Here is a 26320-nt window from a genome sequence, read left to right on the forward strand (position 1 = left end):
TAATTTTTTTTAAATCTCTATGTAAAAATATGGTCCCAATAATATCATATATTAAGAATCATAAATCTTAAGCATATTTTTTTAAGATAATCTAATATAATATGATTCTAGTGTTCTTTGTCTTTTCTTAAAGTTCAAATCTCGTTGAAGTTCATCTCTAATTTTCTTTATTGCATCAAAACTCGTGGTGTTGTCTTCTCGATATGTATCCAAAAGTTGTGAAGAGTTCTAGACGCGATAATTGTTTCCTTATGGTCATTATTCCCAAAAGTTTCACATTATCGTCTTCAACTTCTTCACTAACATTACAGACATAAATCACGATTTCTTCTAAAAACTCTAAATTTTTGAGTATGCTTCATTTTCATCCAGATAGTCGAGTAGTCTATTGACATTTATCCTATTTCAAAAGAATAGTGTTGTATTTTGCTAAAATATTTCTATAAATTGATAAATATTAATTTATTAATTTATAAAGTTTCTACTGTATTCACGTTTATGGGTAGGTACAGTTAAAGTTTTCACGTTTATATACATTGTTGAATTGAATATAGGAAACATCCTGTTTGTTCAAAAAAAAAAAATGAAACATCCTACTACATATAGTTGAGCCGTTGCATGCATAGTACACATTTGTATTCGTTTTTTTTTTATCAACAAACGATTTGTATTCATTTCCATATTTTCTCTAGTACAAATAAATAAACAATAAAGAATATTAAATAAAAACTGATGTTTTAAACTCCTGAAAACCAAAACTCCATGAATAAAAAAGGTTTTTACGTGTAATGCAACAACACTCTCTCTGTACAGTGTAACACTTAACCTTCCCTTGGGTTTTGTAATACCAAACCTCTTGATGTTTCAGTTAACAGCAGAGAGGGGATATCTTGAATCCGACACAGCTGCCTCGTAAAGAGACGAAGCGCGTATAAGGTGTTGTTGTTGCTGCTGCTGCTGCTGCTTTGCATCCCCATTGGCTTGCTTCGACAACTTCTCATCACGAAACGCTCTCAGTAACTCCTCAGATGCTGGAGTTCTAAGCTCTTCGATGGACTCAATGCTTGGTATGTCGATTGGTCTTTTCTTTGGCGTTGAACATGATGGTTCATCCACCTGTTCCATCCAAAAACACATCTCTATTGTTAACTAGACTCTAAAAACAATAGTAATGTCTGAAATCTGCGGGTTTCTCGGTTTGTTTTGTGCAAGTTGAAATAGTAAAAACTTACTACATATTCATCAAGAAGACATTTCCCTGCATTCTCTGTGATCTCTATGATCTTGTGATTGTGATCACTCTTTAGCTCTATCAAGTCTTCACAGCATGGAATGATCATGGAGTTGACCTTTGTACATGCATCATTATCGAGTTGCAATGAATCTGCAAATGTAGAAAACTTTCAGCAAATAAATGAAGAACCTTTTGAATCTGTAAATTTAAGGGAGTTAGGTAGCTCTACTCACGATCGATGGAAGTAAGGAGGCTACTATTTGCAGCATCAAAAACATCAAGAGAGGATGAAACAGCGGTCGAGAATTGAGAGCGTAGGTTCTCATTGGCATCCATGCCACCTCTGTTGAGAGATTGAAGTGATAAGTGACTTGAGACATATGACAGACGATGAAAAAAAGAGAAATGGTTTGCGGAGATCAAACCTAACGATGGAGTCAACAGAAGCCACATTGTTTCGTTCTAGACTGACAAGTGATTCTTGAGCTTTCCTCCATTGATGTGCACTCATCTCGGTCTTCTCCAAACTACAATTATCCATTTCGAAAGGTCAAGCAAATGCATGAAAAAAGCTCGGCGCGTGGGATTATATATGTTATGAAGTTTTGTAGACTGTGAGATTTTTATTTATACCAGTTTAAGAGAACTTCTTGCATAGCTTTCTTCCCGCTCTCAACTGCTGAAGTGTCCTCGTGGTGGCTTGATTCTGTTTTCTCCATGTGAATGCTCCACTCTGCTTTAATGGAAGAAGTTGAATCTTGCATTGTTGACATCTCATGCTGTAGGGTAGTAGTTCTGGTGGATGCGCTCTCGCGTAGATCGTGTACAGCCATTTGGACCTACGAAAAGATTGAAGAGTTTGCTTAAAGACTTAAATCAAATTCAGTTCCTAAGAACTAACATGCAGAATTGCATACGTACAAGGTTTTTCTTCCTAGCATTAGAATTTGCAAGAAGCTCTGCTACTTTCTCTAGCAATTGTCTCTCTTCATTTGCAGCACATTCCTACAAGACAGATGAAACAGCATTAGAGTCTACACAAGGCACTTGCAGCTGCGCATGTGTCAAGAAGCCAAGAACCAGAATCACCTCAAACTTGTTTTCAAATTCGCTCAATTTCTTGTGGTTAACTGTCTGTGCCTCTTCTACTATCCCGGTTAATTTGGTAGCATGTGTGTCTAGAGTCTTGAAGAATTCTACTGTTACTTTTGAAACTGACCTTGCTGTATCCACAGCTCGCGAGTGTGCCTGCAGATAATAATGTTTCAACAGAAATGTCCGATATTTATGTTGTAACATTTAGGATCATCAAAGATTATTGAACCTTCCGTTGCTGCTGTGCAAATGTAATAAGCTTCTCTTCCTGTTTGTTAAGGCTACTTTGGAGATCTTGCAGTAACATGTCAGCCTCGGAAGCAAAACCCTTGAAAACCTACAAGAGACAACAAAGGAAGAAAATTGACTCAGAACAGAGATAACATTCTCAAGTACTAGACTTACATTCACAACAAAGGTATAGTGTGATAATTAAAGTACTAGACTTACATTCACAACAAAGGTATAGTGGGATAATTAAAGTCCTAGACTTACATTCTCAAGTTCATGCGAATGTTTCGAAACTTCTGAGTTAAGGCTACTAAATGTTGACTGAGAATTTCCATCTAGCTTCACAGCTATGTTATCAAGAGCTTCAATGCCAGAACCATAAACTCTCTTCAGTTTTGAAAGTCTATCACGGAGTTCTTCAGTAGCCTTTACAAGAAAACAGCAGAATGAGGCCAAAAATGATCAGTGAGAATAAAAAAAGACCATATAGAAAGAAACAAAAATCTAGTTCAGATTATGATGTGTCACCTCAGATTTTGTCGACACAAAGGACTCCATGTCTTCCTCCATGTGTTTTAGTTGAACCTCTTGTTGAGTCACCGAAGAAGCCACAGTCTTATGCAATAGCTCAAGCTGTTGTGTGAGCTGTGACTGGAACTTTTGGATGAGAAATCTGTTTCCATCCTCGATTTTGTCCTTTCTTTCTGCATAACAACAACATTTATGAAGCAGGGAACATTTATCAACAGAAACAAAAATATTTGGTCCATGAATCTTTTACCTATTTTGGAAAACAAGTTGGAAACATCTGATGATGCACTTTCTAGTTCTGTGCGTAGCTGAAAGGCTCGCTCGACAAGTGATTTTTCTGCAAGTCACAAGAATGTTATTGTAAGAATTTCTAACTGCTAAGACAGGATTCCCCTCATGAGAACGGGTACTAAAAAGAAAATCAAGTACCTGACTTGAGGAGATTAGATATCACAAATTCCTTCTCTTTAATGGTTGCATTCGCCTGTCTGTATTTCTCTTCAAGATCAAACAATGAGTGCTCAGTTTCCTCAAGCTTTTTCTGATATTTGTAGAAAGATATGCAGTTAGCTTTTTGTGCATTTCGATAAATATATATAAGAAATGGTTTCATGAGGAGTTAGAAGAGAAATCAGGCCCAGGCGTATACCTCAGTTTTTTCAAGTTTCTCACTCAACTCTGCAGTTAAAATCTGCTGAGAATTGTATAGCTCCTGAAGGTCAACGACTCGCTGCAGGGCCAACATAATCGTTACAAAAATGTTATATGAGGCATTAATGGGATATGGATTCAATGTGTGTTTTCATACCTTGTCCTTGGATTCTGATTGAAGTTCTAATCTTTCTATCTTTTCAGCCATTGCCTGTGATTAGAACACAAATGAATAGAGTTACTTTTTACATTCAGGATTGGAAAGGACAAAGGAATAGATAAGAACCATTCATTCAGAGAAAAGTTAAACCTTTTTCTCAGCCTCTTCTTGAATGTAGCGGTCTTTTGGAATATAAATCCCATTCTTCTCTCTTGCAGCATATACCTCTAAGAAAATAGAGGAAAGTTATTAAGGAATGCCTTGAAACTAATGGATAAAATGATCATACTGTTACCTTGCTTCAGTCTGTCAATCTCAGAGTACAGATCTTTCATGACAGCAGATTTCATCATCTTCTGGTTGATCTGGAATCAAAGAGGAAGCTGTTAGAGCTGTTGTTTTATTCAAGAGATAATATTGCAGAAGAATGTCGCTAAGACTCACCTCTGGTTTGTTCTTGATATTCTTGGCGCGATGTGCATAATCCAAAGTGCTTAGAGTCTCTTCTAAACAGTGGATGGAAGGTGAAATTGTGGCGATTACACAAGTTTTCGTCTTTCCTCCCAATGATTCTCTCAAGAGCCTCGTCAATTTGCTATCTCTGAAAATTCAAAAGCAATAGCTGAGTATACTCTAATGTCAAACCAATACTGAAGACACCAAGAACAAGGAGATTACTTATTATCGTTTTCTATCAAGTGATCACTTGTACCTGTAAGGAATATGACCAGAGTGCTCCACAAGCGCGTTAATGACACGGCCAAGAGTAAGTAAACTCTTGTTGATCTCTCCAGCTTCTCTGGCTCGTCCCTGCAATAACAGTTGTCAAAATGCTTAGCACTAGCTTCCATGACTGCCTGGAAGACACTGACCTCAGAGACGATGATAATAAGATAAAGTATACCTCTCGTGCACCAGAACGTGAGATATTCTCGGAACCAGCAAGGTCAACAAGATTTAGTTTCCCACATTTGATCATCTCTTCTCCCTCTGGAGTATTTTCCTTAATGTGAATGGTTATGGAAAATATTGAATGAGAGCGACTACTTTGCTTATTCAAAAGAGTTTCAGCTGTACGCCTTTTCGCGGAACCTTTTTCTAAGATCTTGTATATCTCATTCGCTGTACTTACTATCTCTTCTTCTAACCCACGGACAAAGACACTTCCTTTCCCGTCTTCCATGAGGGCAATCGATTTTTTAGACTTCTCATCAACAAATTTTATAGTCTCCTCTGGTGCTAAAAGATCTGAGATTTCCTCATTATATAGTTCTAGGAAGGTGACCTTCATGCTATATTCAGCCCCCTGAGCTTCTAATATGTCGAAAATTTGCTTAACAGCTCTTGGAATAACACCTGCGTCACTCGGGAACTCACCATTCTACAAATAGCAACCGTAGCTATTTATTAAAAACCATGACAAATACATCTGAATCATACAGAATCATGTTAGGTTCGTTTTAGAGGAGCCAACCTTTTTCCTTGCACCTCCTTCCATCGTATACGTCTTTCCAGTTCCGGTCTGACCATACGCAAATATGGTACAGTTGTAACCCTCAAGTACTTCAAACACAATTGGACAAATGGCTTGGTCATATAAGTCCTTCTGTTGAGATGCTGGACCGAAGACCTGAGAAGGTCAAAGAGAAAATGAGAAAATTGAGGGACAAGCATAGTCAAGAAACAAGCTTCAAGGCAACTTTATCAACTTTATAACCTTATCGAAAGCAAAATGTCTATCAATATGCTTTCCAGCAATACTCTGAGTGGCAGCAACTTCTCTACGGTTCTCGTTACAAGAAATCACCACCGGTGTATGAATTCTAGCTTCATCCTCACTCAATGGCCTATAAAGAACCAAAAACCAGCAAGAAAGATCAAAACCCAAAAGAGACCAAAATACAAAAAACTCAGAGCACACTAAAAGCGCACCTGCAACGCAATATGACCTGCACATTCACACCCTTTTCTTTATCATTTCTATTGGTTGAATTTGATTCAGAAGATCTCGATTCTCTTGCTGATTTGTCACTTGATCGTGGTGTCTGAGCTGGAGAGAGAGATACAATCCCACCTCTTCGTTGCTGAATCGAATCCATTCTGCTAAAATTATCTACCATTTAGATTCTCTGCACAAACAAATCATTCACATTGAGCAAATGGATCCAAGGTAACCAAAACCAACATTCTCAAACCAATCAAGCATTTAAAGGTCACATCTTTGAGAAGCCCAAAAACTTAAACTACAAGTTCTAATCTAGAATCCAAGACTTTCGCAGTTTGACCCAAATTTAGCAACTTTCTTACTCAAATTGACTCCATTTCATGAATCAGCAAAAACAAAACAAAATCAGTGAACAAAATGTAAATACATTGCTGAAGCTACTTCAATATCTAGCTACTTTAGTACCAAGCTATATCTAGATCCTTCTCTTAATACCGATGACAGGAAATCGGATCAAACGATCGAGTAACAAAATGAAGAATCTTGGAAGATGATTCAGCGAGTAGTACTTTTCCCGGAAGCAAAACCCACTCTGGAGATTTGAAGACTTACAGAGAAGGATCAAGTTTCAGCAATGGTGGATTCGAAAGAGAGCGACTTGGAGAGAGAGAGAGAGAGTGTGACTTCAACTGCATTTATTGTTCCTTCTTCTCAAAGCAGAAGAAGAGATGAGAGATGAAGTAAAAGGCACAAAACTTAAAGTAAAGATCAAATTTTTGTAAACGACGTTACGGTTTAAGAAGACCGGAGCAAACCGAGATTTCGGTTCCGGTTTGACGATTTATTATCCTAATTATCTTTATTTTTCCACTTCTTAATGAATAAATTCCTGATAATGGAAAAATAGTTACATTCATTCACATTACTAATTTGGTTAATTATTTGTAAAAGCGTATAAGTTAAATAAAATTGTGAATATTGGTCTGGTTTGATTTATATTGGTTAGCGGTTTAGTTTGGGTTATTATTTTGATGAACTTTGGATTAGAAGACAAAAATTTGTCTTCCCGTTTTGAGGGGAAAAGTTAGAGCCTTTTCAGATTTTCTTCCATAATCAATTTTAAATTGTAGCTCAGTCCCATTAACTAAAAAGTTTAAAATTTAAATTTGAATTTGAGATATTAGTTAGTAACTTTTTTTCAACTCTAATGCAAAAACTGTCTAATTTCTCACCTAAATATATCTACTAAAAAAAAGACAACCACCCATAATGCGGAAATTTGATATATCATGAAAAATTTATGAATAAAATTTTAGAAGTAATTTTCTAAATTTTACAAAAGTCAAATGTGTTCATCATCCAATGAATTTGATACCATAGACATGTCCCAAGTTTCATATCAAACAAATGTGGGGTTTTCAACTATTCTATCACATCTCCAAAAGGCAAAAACATTAGATTTAAGTTTTAACTCACTACTTCTTAATTAGGATTAGAGTTACATAAACCAATTGTCAATGTTAGACCACATTTAATGTTCTTGGAATTAGTAACAAAAAATATAGATTATTAGTGAACAAACCATACATATATATTGGAAAATATGTGTATATATATGTTTGGCAACATGTGGTTTCTATATAAGAGATTATGTGTGTATTAAGGAGTGAATAAAGAAGCTTGAAGAAAAAGAGGGAAGGCAAAAGTGTGGGGTTAAGGAGCCATGTGATATGATCCTTCAAACATGTGGTTTTCTTTTTCAAACCCTTTTGCTTTCTTTCTCTCCTCTCTCATTATCAACACACACATACACATATTTATATAATGAGTGTGTGTGTGTGTTTGTTTTTCATAAAATTTGTGTGTCAAGCTCAGTCTCGCACTCATATCTACGCAGCATCTTTTGGTACCAAACACATGTGGGGTTACTTTTTATGGTATCGATAGTTTAGTTCATATTTGTTGGAAAAAGTTATGTATGAATTTTTTTTTACAGAAATATAATTGAACTAGGATTACATCAATTATGTTATCGTTTGCTAAGTTATGTAATATCCTAGATTTTAGCAAAAACGACTACTATAGAGCTCCATCTAATCTTGAAAAGAAAAAAGTTATTAGATAACATCATTTATCATATCTATGACTTTAAAAGGTAACACAATTAATTTCTCTACAAAAATTATTATATATAGACTAATATGTATCTGCATACATCACATGTATGTATATTAACATCTATATTTTATATATATTGCTTGCAAGACACTCTATCAAAAGTATTTCATATGCTTGTGTCTTACTTCAACTCTCTTTATTTGGTAAATATAATCTAGTTACTCAATAAAAACACTAAAACGAAGAAATTTTTCACATGCATTGTTCAGAGGTTTTGATTCCCTCCCTCAACCATTACACATTTTCATTTACAATATATGTTACACCATTTATTTGCTTTACCTTAATCATAAAAACGCGATAATTAATGCTAACAAATAAAGAGACTATAAAACCTAAGAAAGAGCTAATTAACAACTAAACCTTTGTTTGTTGTCGATCGATGCTTAATTCAATAGACTAAATCATATATCGCGACTTTTGTTTTCAACGAGGAGTTACATTAGTAATGGAAGCATCATCGACTGAACAAAGAGCGGACGTATTGATAGATAGACGATCCACTAATCCTACTTGTTCATGTTTACTACTCCGGAAGAAAAAACCAGGTCGTTGAGGAACTGCGAGAGCAATTGAGCTAGTAGTGAGCATCTGGACAATAGCTGACATGGTTGGACGATCTTCAGCTTCTTCTTGAACACATAGTAAAGCGATATGGATGCATCTCGAAACTTCATTTATTCGATAGTTATCACGAAAGGATGGATCCACTAGCTCTAACGGTGACCCATTGCTCCATAGTCTCCAAGTCTAGTGAACATTTTAGTATTTAGAACTTTGGTCACTATTAAATAAAGTAAAATAATAATTAAGGCTCGATATATAAAAAATGGCTCTATATATACTCACATATGTAACCAAATTGCCAGCACTAGTACCATCCATTTGATAGACATTGCTGTTCTTTTTCCCACTTATAATTTCGAGAACCAAGACCCCGAAGCTATACACATCTGATTTCATGGAGAATTGGCCATACATCGCATACTCGGGAGACATATAGCCACTGTGACAAAACTCAAAGCTTAAGTTGATAGAAGCATGCATGTTATGTGCCTTAAGGAAATATACGGAAAACTTACTATGTTCCAACTATTCTCCTAGTATTGGCTTCCGTTTGGTCCATTCCGAAAATTCTCGCCATTCCAAAGTCGGCGATTTTTGCATTCATATCATCACCAAGGAGGATATTACCTGCTTTGAGATCACGATGTATGATTGTGAGTCGTGAATCTTGATGAAGATAAAGAATCCCTCTAGCAATTCCTCCAATGATTTTGTACCGTCTAGTCCAGTCCAGCAGGCTTTGCATGGTAGAGTCTGCGCATATGAATTTACAATGTTAGAAACAATGAATGGTATACAATTTGTAAAAAATTTATCTTAGGCTAAATATTGAACATAACTGACCAAAAATGAAGTAGTCGAGACTTTTGTTGGGAACAAACTCATAGACAAGTATCCTCTCATCTCTTTCCAAACAAAACCCTAGCAATCTTACCAAATTTCTATGTTGAAGCTTTGCCACAACAATAACTTCGTTTGCGAACTCTCTTTCACCTTGTCCTGATGTCTTGGATAACCTCTTCACTGCAACTTGTACTCCACTAGGAAATATACCCTACAAAAATAATCATGAAAATGAAACTTTGTTTTTGTTTAACACATATTCGTTTTTATTTATTAAGTGTTGTTTTTTTTTTTATCAAATATATATTTTGAAAGCAAACTCAATTATTTCTCCTTTGTGGCCTTCTAAAAGTTAGGACCAGTTTTGGACAATGGTAATAATACCTTGTAAACTTCGCCGAAACCACCTTGACCAAGTTTGTTAGTCTCACAAAACTTATTTGTTGCTGCCTCAATTGCTTTAAAATCAAACTGAAGTGAGCCCGCAGTGGTAATATCATCACTTTCTGTAAAACATAGAGAACATTCTTCGTGAAGAAAGAAAATAAAAAGGAGATAGTTTATCATTTGGTGTCTTAATATGTATACCTTCGGTAAGTGGTTCCCTCTCATAATTCGTCCTTGTTTTCTTAGCCCGGAGACTAAAGAAAGCTACGAACAGAAGCAGGAGAGCAATGATTGGAACAACAACAACGATGATTACAGAGGAGTTCCGGCCTTTTCCTGTATTCCATCAGATTACATGTATGAACCACTTTTTTAAAACAAATCTTGAGTGTCTCAAAAGAAACGTTGCAGTTATGTCCATCATACCACGTTCTGAAATCAGCGGTGGGGGAGCTAACTTCAGCTGCTGTTGAGGAGTAGAGCGAGGCGGAAGAGACGGTGGTGATGATGATCTAGTGGCGGTTTCATTGTAGAACGAGTAATTCTCGTACCTTGAATTACAACTAGGGTAAAAAAATCTTCCTCCAATTCTGTAAAGAGACATTCCCTTGATGGATTTTTGTAGGCAACGTAAACAGTCTTGTCTTGTAAGATCAGGTGTGCACTGAACTAACAAGTACAAAGGCTGGGGTGTGATGACCTTTCTCGTATAAAATTTTTTAGAACTATTCGCTGCTTCAACGGCAGCTAGGTTCAACGTGGACGACACCAAATCCCTAAACTCATCTACTTGATTTTGATTACTTGATGAAATATTAGCGCCGTTCAACAAGATAGCACTTCCATCGTATGTAACGGTCGAGAGAATATTTCGGTGAGAGTATCTAAGCATACACTCATCGTAATAAAGCACGACTTCTTTGTTATACGGACACCAATATAAAGTCTCCTTGACGGAAAAGGCGACGCAGTTACGGCAAACTTCTTGTGAGACGTCTCCGCGACAAAGGAAAAGTCCGGTGACACGGTCGGGAGCTTGTCCCGCCGTGGCAGTTTGGAATCCGGTAGAGTATGAAGCGTTCCGGGAAGAGAGAGAGGACAAAAGTGTTTTGAGATTGGTGAAGTAAGTGCTGTTTCTTGAATACGTTAATATACTACTTGGACAAGAATGGTTTAGGTGAATAAAATTTTGAACTGGAGCTGAAAGAGGAGATAAGGAATCGGCAAATGAAAGATGAAGGAGAAAAGGAAAAAGCCAGAAGAAAGACATGCTTGAGTTTCTTCGATTTGCATGTGTCTAAGATCATGAAGCACACATGCATTAAATAAATTTATTTTTCTTGACTACTGTACATTAACGTGAAGTACAGGTTGGTTCGAAGTTTTTTTTTTTCCTTTTTAATAACAAAAATATCCTAGGCAAAAGATGATGATGCACATTAGAAACAAACAAAAGGAACGGGTTGGCGATCAGAAATTGCCAAGTAATTCATACCAAGTAGTAACAGAAAGAATCATCGTCATTGATAGGATAAACACTCTCAAAGACAATGACGAAAGAGAAGACAAAATACAAAGACTCATTTGCTACTTCACAATTTTTATCTTTTTGGTATTTTCTTGTAACCAAATCTCCGTTCGTTTGAAATCGTATTTCGACTTGTCATACTGAAATTAAAAAAAAAAAGACAAAATTGATACGTGACATATACACATGGTGGTCAAAAATGAGTATGAGAAAATTGATACGTGACATAACACATGGTGGTCAAAAAAGAGTATGAGAAATGAGACTTTATATATCGATGAAACCAAATCCAATGCATGCAGAGATATCTAAACACATACAATCAAAAGTTAAAGATGTCCAACACATCAATGTCTGTAGAAGACAGTACAACAAAAAAAGCGTTTTGAATCGCTTATTTTTTATATTTGCATATTGATGCAAATGAGTTTTACATCACTTATATAAGTGACTTTAGAATTGGTGAGTGAAAAAAATTATTTACATCGTTTCAAATAATTATTTACATCGATTATAATATTAGAAACATGATGCTTAACTCTTAACATAAATTACGCCAAGACCAATTTGAACCATCTGAAAATTAATTATAGCATTCTATATTTATGTATTCGTTCCTCGAATTTATGTATCTTTACTTTTATAAAATTTTACCATACTATAATTAATTTTTAGATTCTATATATATTTATAAATGAAAATTTAAGGAAATTAGTGATAATGGAATGGCGGGTAAATAGGATCAATCCCAATGCATGCTTGTGTCCGAAGCATGATGTCATCATTTGTTAGTTCCCCTGTCTCGTTCGATCAAAAAACACGTTTTGACAGAAGAGATTCAAAGTGACAATCAGTTTCAAGATTTAATTCTCTTACCCACTCTCTCACCCTGGCTTTCATAACTTTCTCCGGGAATAAGAATCGCCGGAAAAGAAGAAAACCGCCAATGGAGAGTACGGTGGAAAGAGAGGCGTGGAAAGCTCACGTGGCGATGATCGGTGTGCAATTGTTCAACGGAGGATATCATGTCATTACCAAAGTGGCTCTCAACGTTGGTGTAAACCAACTTGTCTTCTGTGTCTTTCGTGATCTCATTGCTCTCTCCATTCTTGCTCCTCTTGCTTATATCCGTGATAAGAGAACAAGACCTCCTTTGAATCGACAGTTTCTCTTAGCTTTCTTCTTCCTTGGTTTAACAGGGTAATTCAAGTTTTCTTCTACCAGTTTCTGTTATCTTCATGATTGCAATCATCACAGTGATGTTTTGGTGTGATTAGGATATTTGGTAATCAGCTTTTGTTCCTCATTGGTCTGAATTACACCAATCCAACTTATGCTGCAGCCATTCAGCCGTCGATCCCGGTTTTTACTTTCATCTTGGCTCTCATTATGGGGTAAAGACTCGATCCAGTCTTTCTCTTTTACTTTCTCTCTGACTCTTCCAAACCTAGAACAATCCATTTTCGTGTGTTGCTGCAGAACAGAGAGACTGAATTTATTCAAGCTAGAAGGTCAAGCTAAGGTAGGAGGCACACTGATTTGTGTCGCTGGGGCGGTGCTGATGGTTTTGTTTCGTGGACTGGCTTTGTTTGGGGAAACAGAGGCTGAGTCCTTGGGTCATGGTGAATCAAGACACACTGAAACATCTGGACACTTCATGTCTGGCTTTTTTAATGGACTTGGGCGATGGAATTTGGGAGTTTTGTGTTTGATTGGGAATTGCACTTGCATGGCTGCTTTTCTTGCTATTCAGGCATGTCATTTTCTTCTAGATGATCCACACACTTTCAGTTTCAGATATCTTCTTGTCTTTGGACTGACCTTGCATTTGAAACATATATGATCAGGCTCCGGTCTTAAAGAAGTATCCGGCGAATCTTTCAGTCACAGCATACTCGTATTTCTTTGGGACCATGTTTATGGTGACATCTGCTTTTTTCATGACTAATGAGTCGACGAACTGGAGTCTCACAAGATCCGAGTTCTTTGCAGTTGTCTACGCAGTATGTTCTTCACACACCATATGTTTGTTGATCCATTAAATTTCTCCAATTGAGTAACTCTGTTGCTTCCTCTATGCAGGGAGTAATCGCGTCTGCTCTCAACTATGGTCTCTTGACATGGTCAAATAAGATCTTGGGTCCTTCCTTGGTTGCTCTCTATAATCCTCTTCAACCCGCAGCCTCAGCTTTCTTGTCCAGAATCTTCCTTGGAAGCCCTATCTACTTGGGGAGGTTTAATATCTCTCTCCTTTTCTCTTAGCTATTCTCAGCCATCAACGGGATGTGTCTGAAGTTTCCTAACTAACTAGGCTTTTTTCTCCTCCTCTCTTAGCATTTTAGGCGGATGTGCAATCATAGCAGGTCTTTATAGTGTCACCTGGGCATCTTACAAAGAAAAGAAAGCGGCAGCAGCAATGGCTGTGATCCCGATCACCTCAAAGGAAGCTGAACCCTTGATCTACAAGGACCATAAAAACAAACCAATAGGACATCTATTCACAAAATCTCCCATCTCTTCACCAAAATCCGATGATTGAACAAAAACTCTGGCTTCTTGAATTACTTGGGTGCTCCGATGTTTTCTTAACCTTTTGCCGACGAGAGAGTGACTATTTTATTTTCTAACAGTATATATATGCATATAAACATCAATGTTTAACAGAGTCTCATTATCAGGTTTGATGTCCTCAATGCGAAAACCATTCTGCATAATACTCGAAACCATAGCCTCCAACAGTTAAAACTGTCTGACCCTCCATAGCTCTGAACACCTTCTCTGCATTTATCACCAACCTATACTTCCTGTACATATCAATCAGCCCACTTTGTATCAAACCATTTGATTCAAACCCGAGCTTTATGGAATTCACATGCACTCGCTTCCAAAATCTAGCCCCATCACTAACATAAGTGGAAGAAAGATACAAATTTGTGGCAGAGGGAGTGAACTTGCTTCCCTGATGTTAAATCTGAAATCAAGGCACATGCTTTTAGAACACATCACATTATGTTGTTCAACATAGCAACAAGGAGAGAAGTGGCATTTTGGTAACCATCCATTGCAATACAGGCTATACAGCTGATGATAACAATTGCAGAGCAACGAAAATCTCTGTAGGGCATTTATTCCATATGTGGCGGGCGAGGTCCAGGCGCCAACATGATACACACATCAAAAAGACGGTTGAGAAACTGCAAGGTTGGTCTTACCCCAGATTTCAAAATGTGAACTTGCAGCTCTATAAGCCCCACCAGCGATCACGAGTCAGTTGATTTCTGAGCCAGAGAAGAGTACAGCTCTTCGGTTCCAGACGGAGAAAGACAATCCAGTAACCCAAGAATGTCGGAAGTCAAGCAACAAGGAGTTCGATCCTCTGGATGGCGTTAATAACGGCAGGTTATGTATGGGATTCATGACAAGAAGTTGACCATGGACCCAGTTCCAGAGTTTTTATCTGAATTACTCTGGAGATTTTAATTAAAGAACATATTGAACCAAACACAGCCACAAGAGCTTTTATATAGATGATGGCTTCAGAGTTCCACCATTAAATCAGGGAGCAATCTGAGACAAAAATGAAGTCATCAACAAAAGAGATACAATTCAGAGAATTTCAGAGCTTTTCTATCATTTTATGGTTCTTTATAATTCTGGGAGACAAAACTTAAGTTATAGTGGAGAAAGCACCAATGGACATGACAAGTAATAAAATTAAGATCTTCTTAGTCTAAATATTACATAATGTAAATTTAAGATCTTCTCCGAGCTTTCTACCATGACTGAGAAAACCTGAACTCAGCAAAAATGTTGTTTCATCTCTTCATACCTCTGCATCACTGGATTCTGAATCTTCGTCTTCTCTCCAAGAAAGAACTGGATTGAGTGAAGATGACTTGTATAATAAAGATTGCAAGAAGTTAAAATAAGCATACTTGATGTCAAACTGCATGTCATACCCTGCAAATTAGATGCATACATAGCTTATTAGAGGCAAGGAGAGCCGAAAAATACTGGCTTGCCACTGAAGACAAACAGATGATGGAAGCAAAACTAAAACTCTTACAATAGTTCACTGCAATGGTATAACCTCCATCTCCTGGGGTTTGACTAACATGGTGAAACCACATGCTTGGCCTGCAAAATTCAGAACCATTCTGAGTCAGAATCATGACTAGAAAATCCAATTGTGTAGTAGGTCTATCACCCATTTCTAATCTTTGTTTCTTATAAAGCAAAGGTAAGACTGAAGTAGATACATTAGTGATCCAAATTAAGCCAAAAAGTTTCTGAGAATTTTCAATCTGTGGAGCTATGGGATTTAAATTCTTACAGGTAAAGAACCTCGCCAGCCTTGACAGTACAATGAAACGGCTTCGGGCCATCAAAGAACAACGGAAATTTCAATCTCTCGCTTGCTTCCTTCTCTGGCGAAGGGTATGGATCAACACTAGACCAAGGTACATGCCTAACCGGCTCCTCAACCTCAAGCTTGAACGCATCAGTATCCTATAACGATTCAAACTTTATCTCATTCAACATCACTTAACAAGAAACCAAACTCATTGAAACTTATTAATCTAAAAATCTCACAGACTCGGTGGTAAGAGTAATTAGCTGCCGGATACTGTTCGATATAGAGACGGTGAACATCAGTCGGAGGAAGAAGAAGGAAATGTTTCTCCCCTGAAACAACAGCGTAAAGATTCTCATAGTGATCTTTATGAAATGAAGTCACGGAGTCATCAGTACCAATCCAAAGGTTCACAGCTTCCGGCGAACAACCAAATGCCTCCGTAGCCCACTCAATATCACCGTCGCAGTCTAACGCAACCGTCGAATACTCCGTTCTAAAACAATCGTTTTGCTGTTGCAAATACCCAACCTTCAGTCCTTTACACGACGATTGAACAACCTTAAGAGCCTCCGGGAACAGAACTTTCTCAACATGAGCCGAAGCGAAACAAAGATCACTATCTCCGGTGACGGCGTCTGCGCAGCCGTTAGGAGTGAGATGTAGCGAGACAACGTCATCTGACAAAGCTCCGGTGAGGTAAGCCGGATCTGACCAGAGTTTTAACGCCGGCCAATGAGTAATAGCTTTGGAGATTACACAAGGCTTGCTCTGAGACACGTAGTTTCGGAGAAACTTCACCGGAGACGGTTGAGAATCAAAACGATCGATTTTAGTTCCTAAGCTCAATTCTCTCACTTCTCTCCATAAATTCTCTATCTCTTTAGCCATTGACGAAAAAAAATTGGCGGGACAAAAAATTTGGGGGTTTTAACACATAACCAAGAACCCTAATTTATATTTAAAGAAAAAAAGAAAAAAAACTGTTTTTGTTATAAAAATAGGATTTTTGAAATAAACTTGTTTCGAAGAGGAAGAAGAAGATGAGTTGTTCTTATCTACTTTCTGGTGACGCTTCCGTCGTCGCTTCACGGCGGTGGAGTGATGTTTCTTCCCGGCAGCGTTTATTTCTCCCACGGCAATCACTCCGGCAGCCATCGGGTTCTTCGTTTTCCCGATGCGTCCGATTAGTCGCTAATGTAAATGATCATTTCAGTAAACAATCACTCGCGACGAGAAATTGCTTGGCTTCAGTGTTTAGTGCAGACTTGGGTGGAAGTAACGGTAATAATGATAACGGAAATGGCGGCGGTGGCGGAGGAGACGGCGGCGGCGATAACTCTGATGATTCTTCTTTCGATTTGAGATACCTCTGCTTTCTTTTATTGGGCTTGTCTTGCTTCTTCCATTTCCGATTATCAGCTGCGTCCGCCATAGCTAAAGATCAAAATTCGGATAGTAATGGAGATGCTGTGAAAGAGACGGTTTGGGAAGTGAGAGGAAGTAAAAGGAAGAGACTAGTTCCCGATTTTGTCAAAGATGAGTTCGTCTCTGAAGAATCTGCTTTTGAATTATCATCTTCTCTAACTCCTGAGAATCTCCTAGCTCAATGTAGAAACCTTCTCACTCAATTCCTTCTTCCTGAAGGTTTTCCCAATAGTGTAACTTCTGATTACCTCGATTACTCTCTCTGGAGAGGTGTTCAAGGTATTGCTAGTCAAATCAGCGGCGTTCTTGCCACTCAGGTAGACGACTGAGCTTATCATCTCTCTTAGGCATTTTCACAAACACTTGGTGTTCATTATATTGTGTTGGTAGTCTTTGCTTTATGCAGTTGGGTTAGGTAAAGGAGCAATTCCTACAGCTGCAGCTATCAATTGGGTGCTTAAAGATGGAATTGGGTATCTTAGTAAGATAATGTTGTCGAAATACGGACGACATTTCGATGTTCATCCCAAAGGATGGAGGCTATTTGCTGATCTTCTTGAAAACGCTGCTTTTGGTATGGAGATGCTTACGCCAGTCTTCCCTCAGTTTTTCGTTATGATCGGTGCTGCTGCTGGTGCTGGTCGATCTGCTGCTGCATTGATTCAGGTTCTGTTCTTGTCTCTGAAAGCTCTATTTGCATAGCTCTAAGTGCAGCATTTGTTATAGTTTAGTATTTTCTATTGAACTTATCATTTACTTGTCTGCAGGCTGCTACTAGAAGTTGCTTCAATGCTGGCTTTGCTTCTCAAAGGAACTTTGCTGAGGTCTACAATAATTTTTATATGGCCTTAGTCTTGATCACTTATCAACAGCTATTTGTTTTTCTCAACTATTCTGGGTCTCTAGTGTATGCATCAACAACTTCTTTTGTAGGTAATTGCCAAGGGTGAAGCTCAAGGAATGGTGAGCAAGTCAGTGGGTATTCTGCTAGGAATAGTGGTTGCCAATTGCATAGGAACCTCTACAAGTCTTGCCCTTGCTGCATTTGGAGTTGTGACTACAATCCATATGTATACCAATCTCAAATCTTACCAGTGTATCCAGCTCCGGACTCTAAACCCATACCGTGCAAGTAAATCCCACTCCTGCAGACGTCCAATTCATTCAAATCGTCTTACAAGACGAAAATAACATCTCTGTTTATTTTGCAGGTTTGGTTTTTAGTGAATATCTAATCAGCGGCCAAGCTCCTCTAATCAAGGAGGTCAACGATGAAGAACCGCTCTTCCCAACAGTTCGGTTTTCAAACATGAAATCTCCAGAAAAGGTAAAAGTGTTCATTCACCTTATTATACACTCTGAGATCTCTTATCAACTAGTTTAAAATCTAAAAACTTTCTCGGATGAACAAAACAATACTTGATGACCTGATTGATTGATTCTTAGTATCTGCTCTATTCAGCTGCAAGATTTTGTCTTATCATCAGAAGCAAAAGCAGCAGCCGCAGACATAGAGGAACGGCTTCAACTAGGGTCAAAGCTCAGCGATGTTATCCACAACAAGGAAGAAGCAATAGCACTGTTTGATCTATATCGCAATGAAGGCTACATCCTTACAGAACACAAAGGAAGATTCTGCGTAAGCAATGATAAACCTTCTCATAATTATTATTACCCAGCGGAATCTCTCACCATTCTATCTCCTCTTGTAATTGTCAGGTGATGCTCAAGGAAAGCTCAACTCCACAAGACATGCTCAGGTCATTGTTTCAAGTGAACTACCTCTACTGGCTAGAGAAGAATGCTGGGATCGAACCCGCAAGCACTTACTCAGACTGCAAACCCGGTGGTCGCCTTCACATTTCTTTAGATTATGTGCGACGAGAGTTTGAACACGCCAAAGAAGACAGCGAATCAGTAGGTTGGGTCACTGAAGGACTGATAGCTAGACCTCTACCAACCAGAATCCGTCTAGGTCATGATCGTGAACTATTATTATCTTCTCCAAACAGCTCATAAACTCAGAGCAAAACCATGGCCAATGGATGATGTATTAGATCCCATTTGACTTTTCGGTATAGGTTAGATACATTGTTCTCTGTTCATCTGCTATTGGAATGTAGTGAGCTGTTTAGAGATTTACATGTCTCTCAAGTCAGAAGATCCCTAAATATCATATTCCAGCAAAACAATGTTGCATAGTATATATCATATATGTGAACATTATCTCATTGTGGCTTGAGATTCTAATCTGCTTTTTAAAATTCATTGCGACTAACAAACATACCTGACATTTTTCACATTTGACCCCACAACATTTGGAATGATTAATAATATAACACAACTTGCTTATTTATCAGATCAAACCTAGACTTCTACACTGATCTTTAGCAGGTTAACACAGTTACAGACACACATACATAAGGCAACAGAAACAAAAAAAAAATGGCGAGTTAGTCTTAAGTGATAGAGAGATTTCTGATTCTACTGAACAAAAGGGTATCGAGCAACGTAGAATTCTCTTACACGTGAAGCCCCGTCTCTAGCAAGTATACCTTCAAGATCTCCAATAATTCTAGCCAGCCAAATCTCCAAGTTTCTCTGAACTTCTTTCAAGTTGTTCTTGATCAAATCCAATGACCTCCCTGTGTTCATCTTGGCTTGGCTTAACTGATCTCCTTGATTACTCCTGGTGATTTCCGTCTGCAATGAAACTAGCTTCTGCCCTGTCTCCGATGCCCGTTGCTGAAGTCTGAAACACTCGAGCAGAAACTCGTTTTGTCTTTGCGTCCTGAACTCAGGTCCTAATGTAGCATCGCACGGATCACTACTCTGCTGAAAACATAAATTCCATGAAAGGTGTAAGGAGTAACTCAAGAATGTGTTGTAACTTGTAAGCAAATCACTCATAGAGACTAACCATTCTTCTACATAGATCATCGATCTTCCCTGAAAGAGCTTGATACCTCTTAGCCTGTTTTTTCAACAAAGACGGAACTTTCGATATGTCACTAGGACGACAAACTTTCTCAAGATTCAGTAATTCCTCTTCAAGCAACCTCAGTTTCGCAGATACACCCGTCCCTTCACTATCAATCTTCCATGGTGATTCCCTTCTATGCAATCAAAGACAAGCTATTATACATCACTCATCATCACAATCACAATCACACATTCTCAATTCAAAAACTCTCTATTACCTTGGCACAAAATGCTTCATACGATACACAGATTCCAAAGATTCATATTGTAAATCCTACAAAAACAGAAGCAAAACTTGAAAAACCAAACACACAAATTCTTCACTCTCATAATTAAGAAAATCAAAATCAAAACCTGGAAAGGATTAAAATTGCCATAAGCATTAGGTGATGGTGATGAAGATAGAGTGAGATGATCCACAGCATAACGTTCACTGGACTCATCTCCTTGTCCATCATCATCATCTTCTTCCTCAATCTCTCTTCGAGACATAAACCCAATCATTTCATCTCTCTCACTCACTTCCCTCTCCAATTCACTAATCCTATTCATGAAATCTTCTCTTTCTTCTTCAATTTCATGAATCCGATTCAACAATCGTTTCTCTTCTTCTTGCCAAGCGTTTCTATGACTAGCAAAGATCTCGACCACACGCGCGTTAGCTTTCGAATCTTCCACGCGCCGAGATTTCATCTGACGGACTTGTTCCTCCGCCGTCGCGAGTCGCCGTTTTAGCTCGGTGACTTGAGATGTTAATCTCGGGACAAGAGAGATTGCGTCGTTTGGGAGATGAGCTAACATTACTGAGAAGCTTAAAACTAGAAATGATTTTGCTAGTTTCTTCAATTCATCATGCTCTTTTTCTTCCTCAACGAAGCTTCTCATTCTCAATCTCTCTTCTTCTTCTTCAGGTTTCGCCATTTTTCGTGACCGCAGAAAAAAAGATACTAAGAAAAGACAAAATTTTATTTTTTGTTCTCTTGTTTTCAATCTATCAGCAAAAACGGTAGGACATTTTTTTTTGGCGTATTAGCGAAGTTGGATATAAATCAATATCTGATATTGACAAAATGATTAAGAACTAGCAGTTGACAAAAAAAAAAAAAGATTAAGAACTAGTAGCATATGAAGCTACTCTTTAATTGTCTGACTTTTGATAATAAAAGATCTAATTACTAACTTGGAATATTTATTTCTTTAATTTCTTAATATTCTTATAATGTTTTATCAAAACAAAAATTATAAATCAAACATATGAACAATAAGCAAACAAGTCAGATTCTTACCTCAGTCAGTTTTGACACACCATCAAACCATAGTACACGTTTTGTTGCTAAATCCTTGAGATCTTTGGGAGCCTTTTTGGTGTGAAACAAGATTATCTCAAATGCGAGACTCGTGATATGTGAGACGTCGGTGTGAAGACGAGAATCTGAGGAAATTAGGAGCATTGGGCTTGGATTACGCTCCAATGCCCTTGAATGCATAGCCTTCCCCAATTCAATATCGGGAAAACCTTTGCGGTTTGCATTGGATCTCTTCTTGGTCTTCGTAGGCGGTTGTGAGATATGAACCTCAACACCGAATCTTCGAAGCATATCGATGACTCCTCCATTAAGTGCATTGGATTGGACGAAGAGATCGAAATCCAAGATACCCCAAGACAAGTAAGATCCCAAAAACCTAATAAATTAGAGAAAGTACCAGATTTATAAACTGGAGAAACTTTAGAACTAAAATAGAAATATTGACAAAAATTAAGGATTGATTAATTATCGGGACTAGGAGATCGGCACGCCTAGGAATAGGTTGAGAAACTCTTCGACGAGGAGGACTCGGCGGTGGCTGCAGCATAGAGATCCTACGTGCGCGTTTGGATCAAGAAGTAAACATGTCCCAAGATTCTCCCATGACAAAAAGGTTGTGAGACTGCGGATTTCTTCAGGGATAGAATTGTTTCCAACAACCCAGATCACAAACCCATATTGTTCTCGAGATAGGTTTTGGACCATTTTAAAGAAGTCCGAGGTTAGGAGCAGAATGGCAGCAGGAGGGTCATTCTGAGAGTCTTTGCATCATAGTCAAGTCTGAGAATTCACGATCAAATCTTAGATTAGAGCTCTGTTCACTGAAATAAGTATTTAAACAAACTAAGCAGAGACGTTTTTCAATTCATAATTGTGACAATAATCAGTTATCTGCTAATCGTTAAAACAAAACAAAGGAACCAAGCTCTATGATTTTATTCTTAGAAAGACTTTTACAAGACTCAACTAGATGACCTATTCAAGTGGATCTTATAACAAAAGAGACTCTTAATCAAACGTGCATTGACTACTACAACTTAGGATGACTTATTCAGACCAAGCATAAGCTAAACGACTTAGTTATATTCTTCATAATATGCTTTCTTAGTGATCAACTGAAATACAACTATGATAATTATAACGTGGTCTTACCTGGATATTTCTTTGGGTATTCTTGTGATTCAGTTATGTTCACGTCTGATCGATGAAGACGTTTAATAAGGGGTTTGTTTTCTGTGAAGAACTTTTTCCGGGCATAAGCATACGGACCGGATGTAGAACCCACATTGAGCCATAGTTTGTTTCACATTGTCAAGAACCGTTTTCAACCTCAATTCCTTATGGATGTGAACATTTTCTACATCCCACAATTCCTTAAGAAAAAGAGTCAAATTTGATATACTGATCCGAAAACAATTAACAAAATTTTTTTTTGTCATAACATTGTGATAGACTCATGATTAAAGTTTTATGTACTTTTTCTTGTTTTATGTACTTCAATAACATTGTGATAGACTCATGATTAAAGTTTGGATTGACATCAACTAAAAAAGATCTGAAGAGTATTCGTACAAAAAAATAAAAAGATAGCAAAAATTGAATGTCATTGAAGTCAACACTTTTGGATTTTTTGTCATTGCATATATCAATATTAGAGAAATGATGTGTCTTGGATGATTTGAAAATTGTTCAACTTAATTATAAATAAACTATTTATGGTTTTATATATTCTCCAGATATAATACTCTAACAACATTATTATAGGCTCATGATTAAATATATAGAATTGATATAAACTGGATAAAATTTTAAGAGTATTCATATGAAAATAATAAAAAGAAAGCAAAAATTAAAGTATCATTAAAGTCAATACTTTTAAATCTTCTATCATTGCATATAATAATATAATATAAAAAAATGATAATGTATTACATTATTTGGTAGGTCTAATTATATTTTTCAATTACTATTATAATATATCACAATTTTATTCTAAAATATATAATATATAAATTTTGTAATAAATAAAATTTAACTCATATTGTAGTACGGATGATGATATAGCTATAAGTTTAACCCATATTGTAGTACGGATAATAACCCATACTATACTACTAGATCTAAAAACAAAATTATCATTATGAGTTGAACAATGTACGTATAATTCATCTTGCTATAAATTTTCTCAACCACGAAAGAAACTTCGTGAACATATTTATCAAACATATTCTTACGAACGCTCTGAATAAATTAAATACTATTGGTAGGTTGCTATAGCTCCAAAAGAAAAAGAAAAGAATGATAAATAAATAAAAGTAACATAGATACTAGTATGTTGCTTAAATAAAAAGAATCGTAAGATCTCTCTAATTTCAACCTCTCTATCCTTGTGTCTATGGATTTTCATAAATATTTAATACAAACCAATATTAAATATGTTTATGAAGCTCCAAATCAATGCCATGGAGGATGCCGACAGAAGGGTGGATGAAGTCTAATTATGACGCTTCACATAATTTCGGATATGGACAGCGCAAGATATGATTGTTTTTGGATGGATTATACCGACTCAAATGGAGTTGATGCAGAAGAGGTTAAATATAGTGCATTAATCTTTGGGATTTTAGTATGTGCTACCTATTTGAAACTATAGTACTACACTTTGAAAGGAAACATAGAAAACCCTAACCTTCACCATTACATTAAAACACACAGGAGCTAGTGATTATCGAGAGTAACAAATGTGTTGATCTATTGGCTAGGATCAAAGCGAGATCAATATGTAGAAGAAATATTATTATCCAACAATGTCCAAGTTTTCTTTTCTTTTTTAATCTCGTTAGTAAACAATGATGACAATGAGGATACAAACTGATGTCAAAATAGATTTATGGAAGCAGGACCGTGTCTACTAATGTTGTAGGCACTATACATGAGTGCCAAAATGGCCAGTTTGTTAATAGCTACATAAGGGTTATGTTTTTTGTGTAACCTTAAATTTTATTGTAAAATGAATATTTACAATCTTAGCAACAAAAAAAAAAAAGAAGATTACTATAGAGGAAAGACCTACCAAAATGATCTTATATATATATATATATATATATATATATTTACATTCGAGGCAACCATAAACAAAGTAAAGGTCTTCTAGAATAAGCCAAAGCTTAATTAATATTCTTCTATCTTTAGAAATCATCATATGTTTTGTTCAAAAAAAAAAAAAAAAAAAAGAACTCATCATATGTATAACAAGTTTCAAATCGGTCTAGTTAGCCTGACTAATTTAATTGTAATTCCACAGTAAAATTATAGTTTTACACATAATAACTACTAAACACGATTGATTATACTTATTAAAAAATATAGTAAAATCTCTTATCCTACTATATTATTTGGGAAGTACATTTAAAATGTAACCTTATTTTTTGTAAGTAATTACATAGGTATGCCATTAGAAATAAAATTTAAAGAGTAAATTAATTCAATTTTAAACATAGGTATGCCATTAGAAATAAAATTTAAAGAGTAAATTAATTCAATTCTTTAAAAATTAAAAAATCAAATACTAATTTAATTAATTAAATTTAACTAAAAAACAAAATACATTATCAATTTCCAAAAAAGTAACCAATTAAAATCAACAAATTAGATTTGATATCTAAATTATCATATTATTTTTTTTATTAATTATTATAGTTCATCTCTCATCTTTATATGATTCTATTTTTGCGAAAAAATAATATCATCGTTATAAAAAAATAATTAGAGTTTTTTCGCATATGCCATAATTTGAATTTTTTAAAACGAATATAAACTGTTCAATACATGAAAAAATATTATAACGGGTCAAAAATAGATTTAAGAAAATTTTCTACTGAGTACTGGGTCATAATTTGAATATTTATATTCAATTTCATATATATTATTTTAAAAATTTATAATCTTATATACTACAATAATTAATAACATATTAGATTTTTTTATGTGTATGATGTGATTCAATTTTCAATACAAGCTGGAAAATCCTAGAATTGACGGGTTTAAATCGATATTAATACAAGATGGTATACTAGAGGTGAAACTCTAAAATTAACAATCAAAATACAAGTGTATAATTTTAAACACTAAACAATATAAATAATATCAACAAAACATATACAACTCGCAGTTTACTATACATTTAAAATCAAATAAAATAATATCATATATTTATAATCATCTTTACAATAAAAGTTTTTAGTTTAACTAAAATATAAGTCTACATGCGGTATACTGCAAGTTAAAATTATAAATAAGCAGATTACCATCACTATGTCTGTACCTTCTCACATACACACCTATCAAAAACTTAAAACCTTTCAAAACCTCTTGGTATATTCAAATTAGGATTCTTCATTCATGGAATCAAGGGTTTTGGGATGTCTTATGAAATGATTTTGGCAGAAGAGGATGTGAAATTTTTTGAAGAAAAAGTAGTCAGCAAAACATATGTTTTTTTGGGAGCTTTTAGATAATTAAATCAGAGAATAGGGTTGGGCATATGAGTAACCCATTCGAGTTCGGGTAGAACTCGTTCGGGTTTGGGATTAATGGGTATATGATTTACTACCCAATAGAATAATTCTAAATATTCGGTTCTGGTTAGGGTCGGATCCAGTTGGGTTTGGGTCAGTTTGGATAAAAAGTTTCAGACCCTAAAAATACCCAAAAAAAAATAGAAACAGGAAATTTGTATGTAGATAGCGGGTCTCCAAACAAAAAAAACTTTTAAATTTTTTAAGTTTTAATAAATTTAATTATATTTGAATATATTTTACTAAATTTTGACAAACATAACATATAATTTTTGAATAGTTTAGTTGTTTTGGATATTTAGGTCCAAAATTAATTGACATA

General features: G+C 36.1%; 8 protein-coding genes and 2 long non-coding RNA genes across 20 annotated transcripts; 4 read left to right on the forward strand and 6 right to left on the reverse strand.

Annotated features, from left to right (window-relative positions):
• Window positions 1–550: 550 nt before the first annotated feature.
• Window positions 551–6580, reverse strand: AT3G45850 (P-loop containing nucleoside triphosphate hydrolases superfamily protein). Of its 2 annotated transcripts, none has more exons than NM_001203088.2 (23): window positions 6460–6580; window positions 5835–6031; window positions 5620–5749; window positions 5377–5532; window positions 4807–5283; window positions 4615–4712; window positions 4347–4503; window positions 4198–4267; window positions 4053–4129; window positions 3900–3953; window positions 3741–3821; window positions 3521–3632; window positions 3342–3428; window positions 3089–3264; window positions 2825–2986; window positions 2559–2666; window positions 2324–2482; window positions 2156–2239; window positions 1868–2073; window positions 1660–1761; window positions 1468–1577; window positions 1233–1384; window positions 551–1116 (listed from the first exon to the last, which is right to left on the reverse strand). In NM_001203088.2, exons 2-23 carry the CDS (start codon window positions 6020–6022, stop codon window positions 865–867), a joined length of 3198 nt encoding a protein of 1065 aa, NP_001190017.2. In that variant the 5' UTR covers window positions 6023–6031; window positions 6460–6580; the 3' UTR covers window positions 551–864. The 2 variants fall into 2 exon arrangements, with proteins under 2 accessions (NP_001190017.2, NP_190171.2); NM_114454.3 differs by having other exon boundaries at window positions 663–1116; window positions 6313–6578.
• On the forward strand, window positions 6482–6586 carry AT3G45851 (uncharacterized protein; the record flags this gene model as incomplete). Its single annotated transcript, NM_001125307.1, has 1 exon — window positions 6482–6586. One exon carries the CDS (start codon window positions 6482–6484, stop codon window positions 6584–6586), a length of 105 nt encoding a protein of 34 aa, NP_001118779.1.
• Window positions 6587–7422: 836 nt separating this feature from the next.
• AT3G07295 lies at window positions 7423–7735 on the forward strand. The gene has a single exon (NR_141312.1). It is a non-coding gene; the product is annotated as an other RNA (long non-coding RNA).
• A 403-nt stretch (window positions 7736–8138) lies between these two features.
• Window positions 8139–11312, reverse strand: CRK4 (cysteine-rich RLK (RECEPTOR-like protein kinase) 4). Its single transcript, NM_114455.2, has 7 exons — window positions 10249–11312; window positions 10024–10158; window positions 9820–9941; window positions 9436–9646; window positions 9108–9345; window positions 8875–9031; window positions 8139–8775 (listed from the first exon to the last, which is right to left on the reverse strand). Exons 1-7 carry the CDS (start codon window positions 11090–11092, stop codon window positions 8452–8454), a joined length of 2031 nt encoding a protein of 676 aa, NP_190172.1. The 5' UTR covers window positions 11093–11312; the 3' UTR covers window positions 8139–8451.
• Window positions 11313–12083: 771 nt separating this feature from the next.
• Window positions 12084–13977, forward strand: UMAMIT3 (nodulin MtN21 /EamA-like transporter family protein; the record flags this gene model as incomplete). 9 transcript variants are annotated; one of them, NM_114456.3, is made up of 6 exons in its annotated part: window positions 12084–12550; window positions 12628–12744; window positions 12830–13103; window positions 13198–13353; window positions 13433–13584; window positions 13685–13977. In NM_114456.3, the coding sequence occupies exons 1-6, from the start codon at window positions 12297–12299 to the stop codon at window positions 13887–13889; spliced, it is 1158 nt and encodes a 385-aa protein (NP_190173.2). In that variant the 5' UTR covers window positions 12084–12296. The 9 variants fall into 9 exon arrangements, with proteins under 9 accessions (NP_190173.2, NP_001327357.1, NP_001327361.1 ...); NM_001339228.1 differs by lacking the exon at window positions 13685–13977 and having other exon boundaries at window positions 12220–12550; window positions 13433–13612; NM_001339225.1 differs by having other exon boundaries at window positions 12220–13103; window positions 13685–13889.
• On the reverse strand, window positions 13310–13518 carry AT3G07305. Its single transcript, NR_141313.1, has one exon. It is a non-coding gene; the product is annotated as an other RNA (long non-coding RNA).
• Window positions 13965–16660, reverse strand: AT3G45880 (2-oxoglutarate (2OG) and Fe(II)-dependent oxygenase superfamily protein). Of its 2 annotated transcripts, NM_114457.3 has the most exons (5): window positions 15948–16636; window positions 15684–15859; window positions 15417–15487; window positions 15180–15310; window positions 13965–14917 (listed from the first exon to the last, which is right to left on the reverse strand). In NM_114457.3, the coding sequence occupies exons 1-5, from the start codon at window positions 16593–16595 to the stop codon at window positions 14906–14908; spliced, it is 1038 nt and encodes a 345-aa protein (NP_190174.2). In that variant the 5' UTR covers window positions 16596–16636; the 3' UTR covers window positions 13965–14905. The 2 variants fall into 2 exon arrangements, with proteins under 2 accessions (NP_190174.2, NP_001325862.1); NM_001339230.1 differs by lacking the exon at window positions 13965–14917 and having other exon boundaries at window positions 14973–15310; window positions 15948–16660.
• Window positions 16629–19418, forward strand: RUS1 (root UVB sensitive-like protein (Protein of unknown function, DUF647)). Its single transcript, NM_114458.4, has 7 exons — window positions 16629–17449; window positions 17523–17798; window positions 17900–17956; window positions 18066–18264; window positions 18344–18459; window positions 18595–18771; window positions 18852–19418. Exons 1-7 carry the CDS (start codon window positions 16748–16750, stop codon window positions 19149–19151), a joined length of 1827 nt encoding a protein of 608 aa, NP_190175.2. The 5' UTR covers window positions 16629–16747; the 3' UTR covers window positions 19152–19418.
• On the reverse strand, window positions 18920–21134 carry AT3G45900 (Ribonuclease P protein subunit P38-like protein). Its single transcript, NM_114459.5, has 4 exons — window positions 20469–21134; window positions 20333–20388; window positions 20053–20248; window positions 18920–19967 (listed from the first exon to the last, which is right to left on the reverse strand). The coding sequence occupies exons 1-4, from the start codon at window positions 21033–21035 to the stop codon at window positions 19617–19619; spliced, it is 1170 nt and encodes a 389-aa protein (NP_190176.2). The 5' UTR covers window positions 21036–21134; the 3' UTR covers window positions 18920–19616.
• A 254-nt stretch (window positions 21135–21388) lies between these two features.
• On the reverse strand, window positions 21389–22126 carry AT3G45910 (uncharacterized protein; the record flags this gene model as incomplete). Its single annotated transcript, NM_114460.1, has 2 exons — window positions 21389–21797; window positions 21933–22126. 2 exons carry the CDS (start codon window positions 22124–22126, stop codon window positions 21389–21391), a joined length of 603 nt encoding a protein of 200 aa, NP_190177.1.
• Between the last annotated feature and the right edge of the window lie 4194 nt (window positions 22127–26320).

This window comes from Arabidopsis thaliana, chromosome 3 (assembly GCF_000001735.4).
Source record: "Arabidopsis thaliana chromosome 3, partial sequence".
NCBI classification, from domain to species: domain Eukaryota; kingdom Viridiplantae; phylum Streptophyta; class Magnoliopsida; order Brassicales; family Brassicaceae; genus Arabidopsis; species Arabidopsis thaliana.

Coding starts and splice junctions, on each gene's coding strand:
- AT3G45850 (NM_001203088.2), bottom strand. CDS start 6,022: ATGGTAGATAATTTTAGCAGAATGGATTCGATTCAGCAACGAAGAGGT. Junction 5,750..5,834: donor CAGGTCATATTGCGTTGCAG/GTGCGCTTTTAG, acceptor GGTTCTTTATAG/GCCATTGAGTGAGGATGAAG. Junction 4,713..4,806: donor CACGTTCTGGTGCACGAGAG/GTATACTTTATC, acceptor CTGTTATTGCAG/GGACGAGCCAGAGAAGCTGG.
- CRK4 (NM_114455.2), bottom strand. CDS start 11,092: ATGTCTTTCTTCTGGCTTTTTCCTTTTCTCCTTCATCTTTCATTTGCC. Junction 10,159..10,248: donor ACCGCTGATTTCAGAACGTG/GTATGATGGACA, acceptor GATGGAATACAG/GAAAAGGCCGGAACTCCTCT. Junction 9,942..10,023: donor GAGGGAACCACTTACCGAAG/GTATACATATTA, acceptor TATGTTTTACAG/AAAGTGATGATATTACCACT.
- AT3G45880 (NM_114457.3), bottom strand. CDS start 16,595: ATGGCTAAAGAGATAGAGAATTTATGGAGAGAAGTGAGAGAATTGAGC. Junction 15,860..15,947: donor CTAATTACTCTTACCACCGA/GTCTGTGAGATT, acceptor GAATCGTTATAG/GATACTGATGCGTTCAAGCT. Junction 15,311..15,416: donor TACCATTGCAGTGAACTATT/GTAAGAGTTTTA, acceptor TCTAATTTGCAG/GGTATGACATGCAGTTTGAC.
- RUS1 (NM_114458.4), top strand. CDS start 16,748: ATGAGTTGTTCTTATCTACTTTCTGGTGACGCTTCCGTCGTCGCTTCA. Junction 17,450..17,522: donor GCGGCGTTCTTGCCACTCAG/GTAGACGACTGA, acceptor TTGTGTTGGTAG/TCTTTGCTTTATGCAGTTGG. Junction 17,799..17,899: donor CTGCTGCTGCATTGATTCAG/GTTCTGTTCTTG, acceptor ACTTGTCTGCAG/GCTGCTACTAGAAGTTGCTT.
- AT3G45900 (NM_114459.5), bottom strand. CDS start 21,035: ATGGCGAAACCTGAAGAAGAAGAAGAGAGATTGAGAATGAGAAGCTTC. Junction 20,249..20,332: donor ATGAAGCATTTTGTGCCAAG/GTAATAGAGAGT, acceptor TTGATTGCATAG/AAGGGAATCACCATGGAAGA. Junction 19,968..20,052: donor ATGATCTATGTAGAAGAATG/GTTAGTCTCTAT, acceptor TTATGTTTTCAG/CAGAGTAGTGATCCGTGCGA.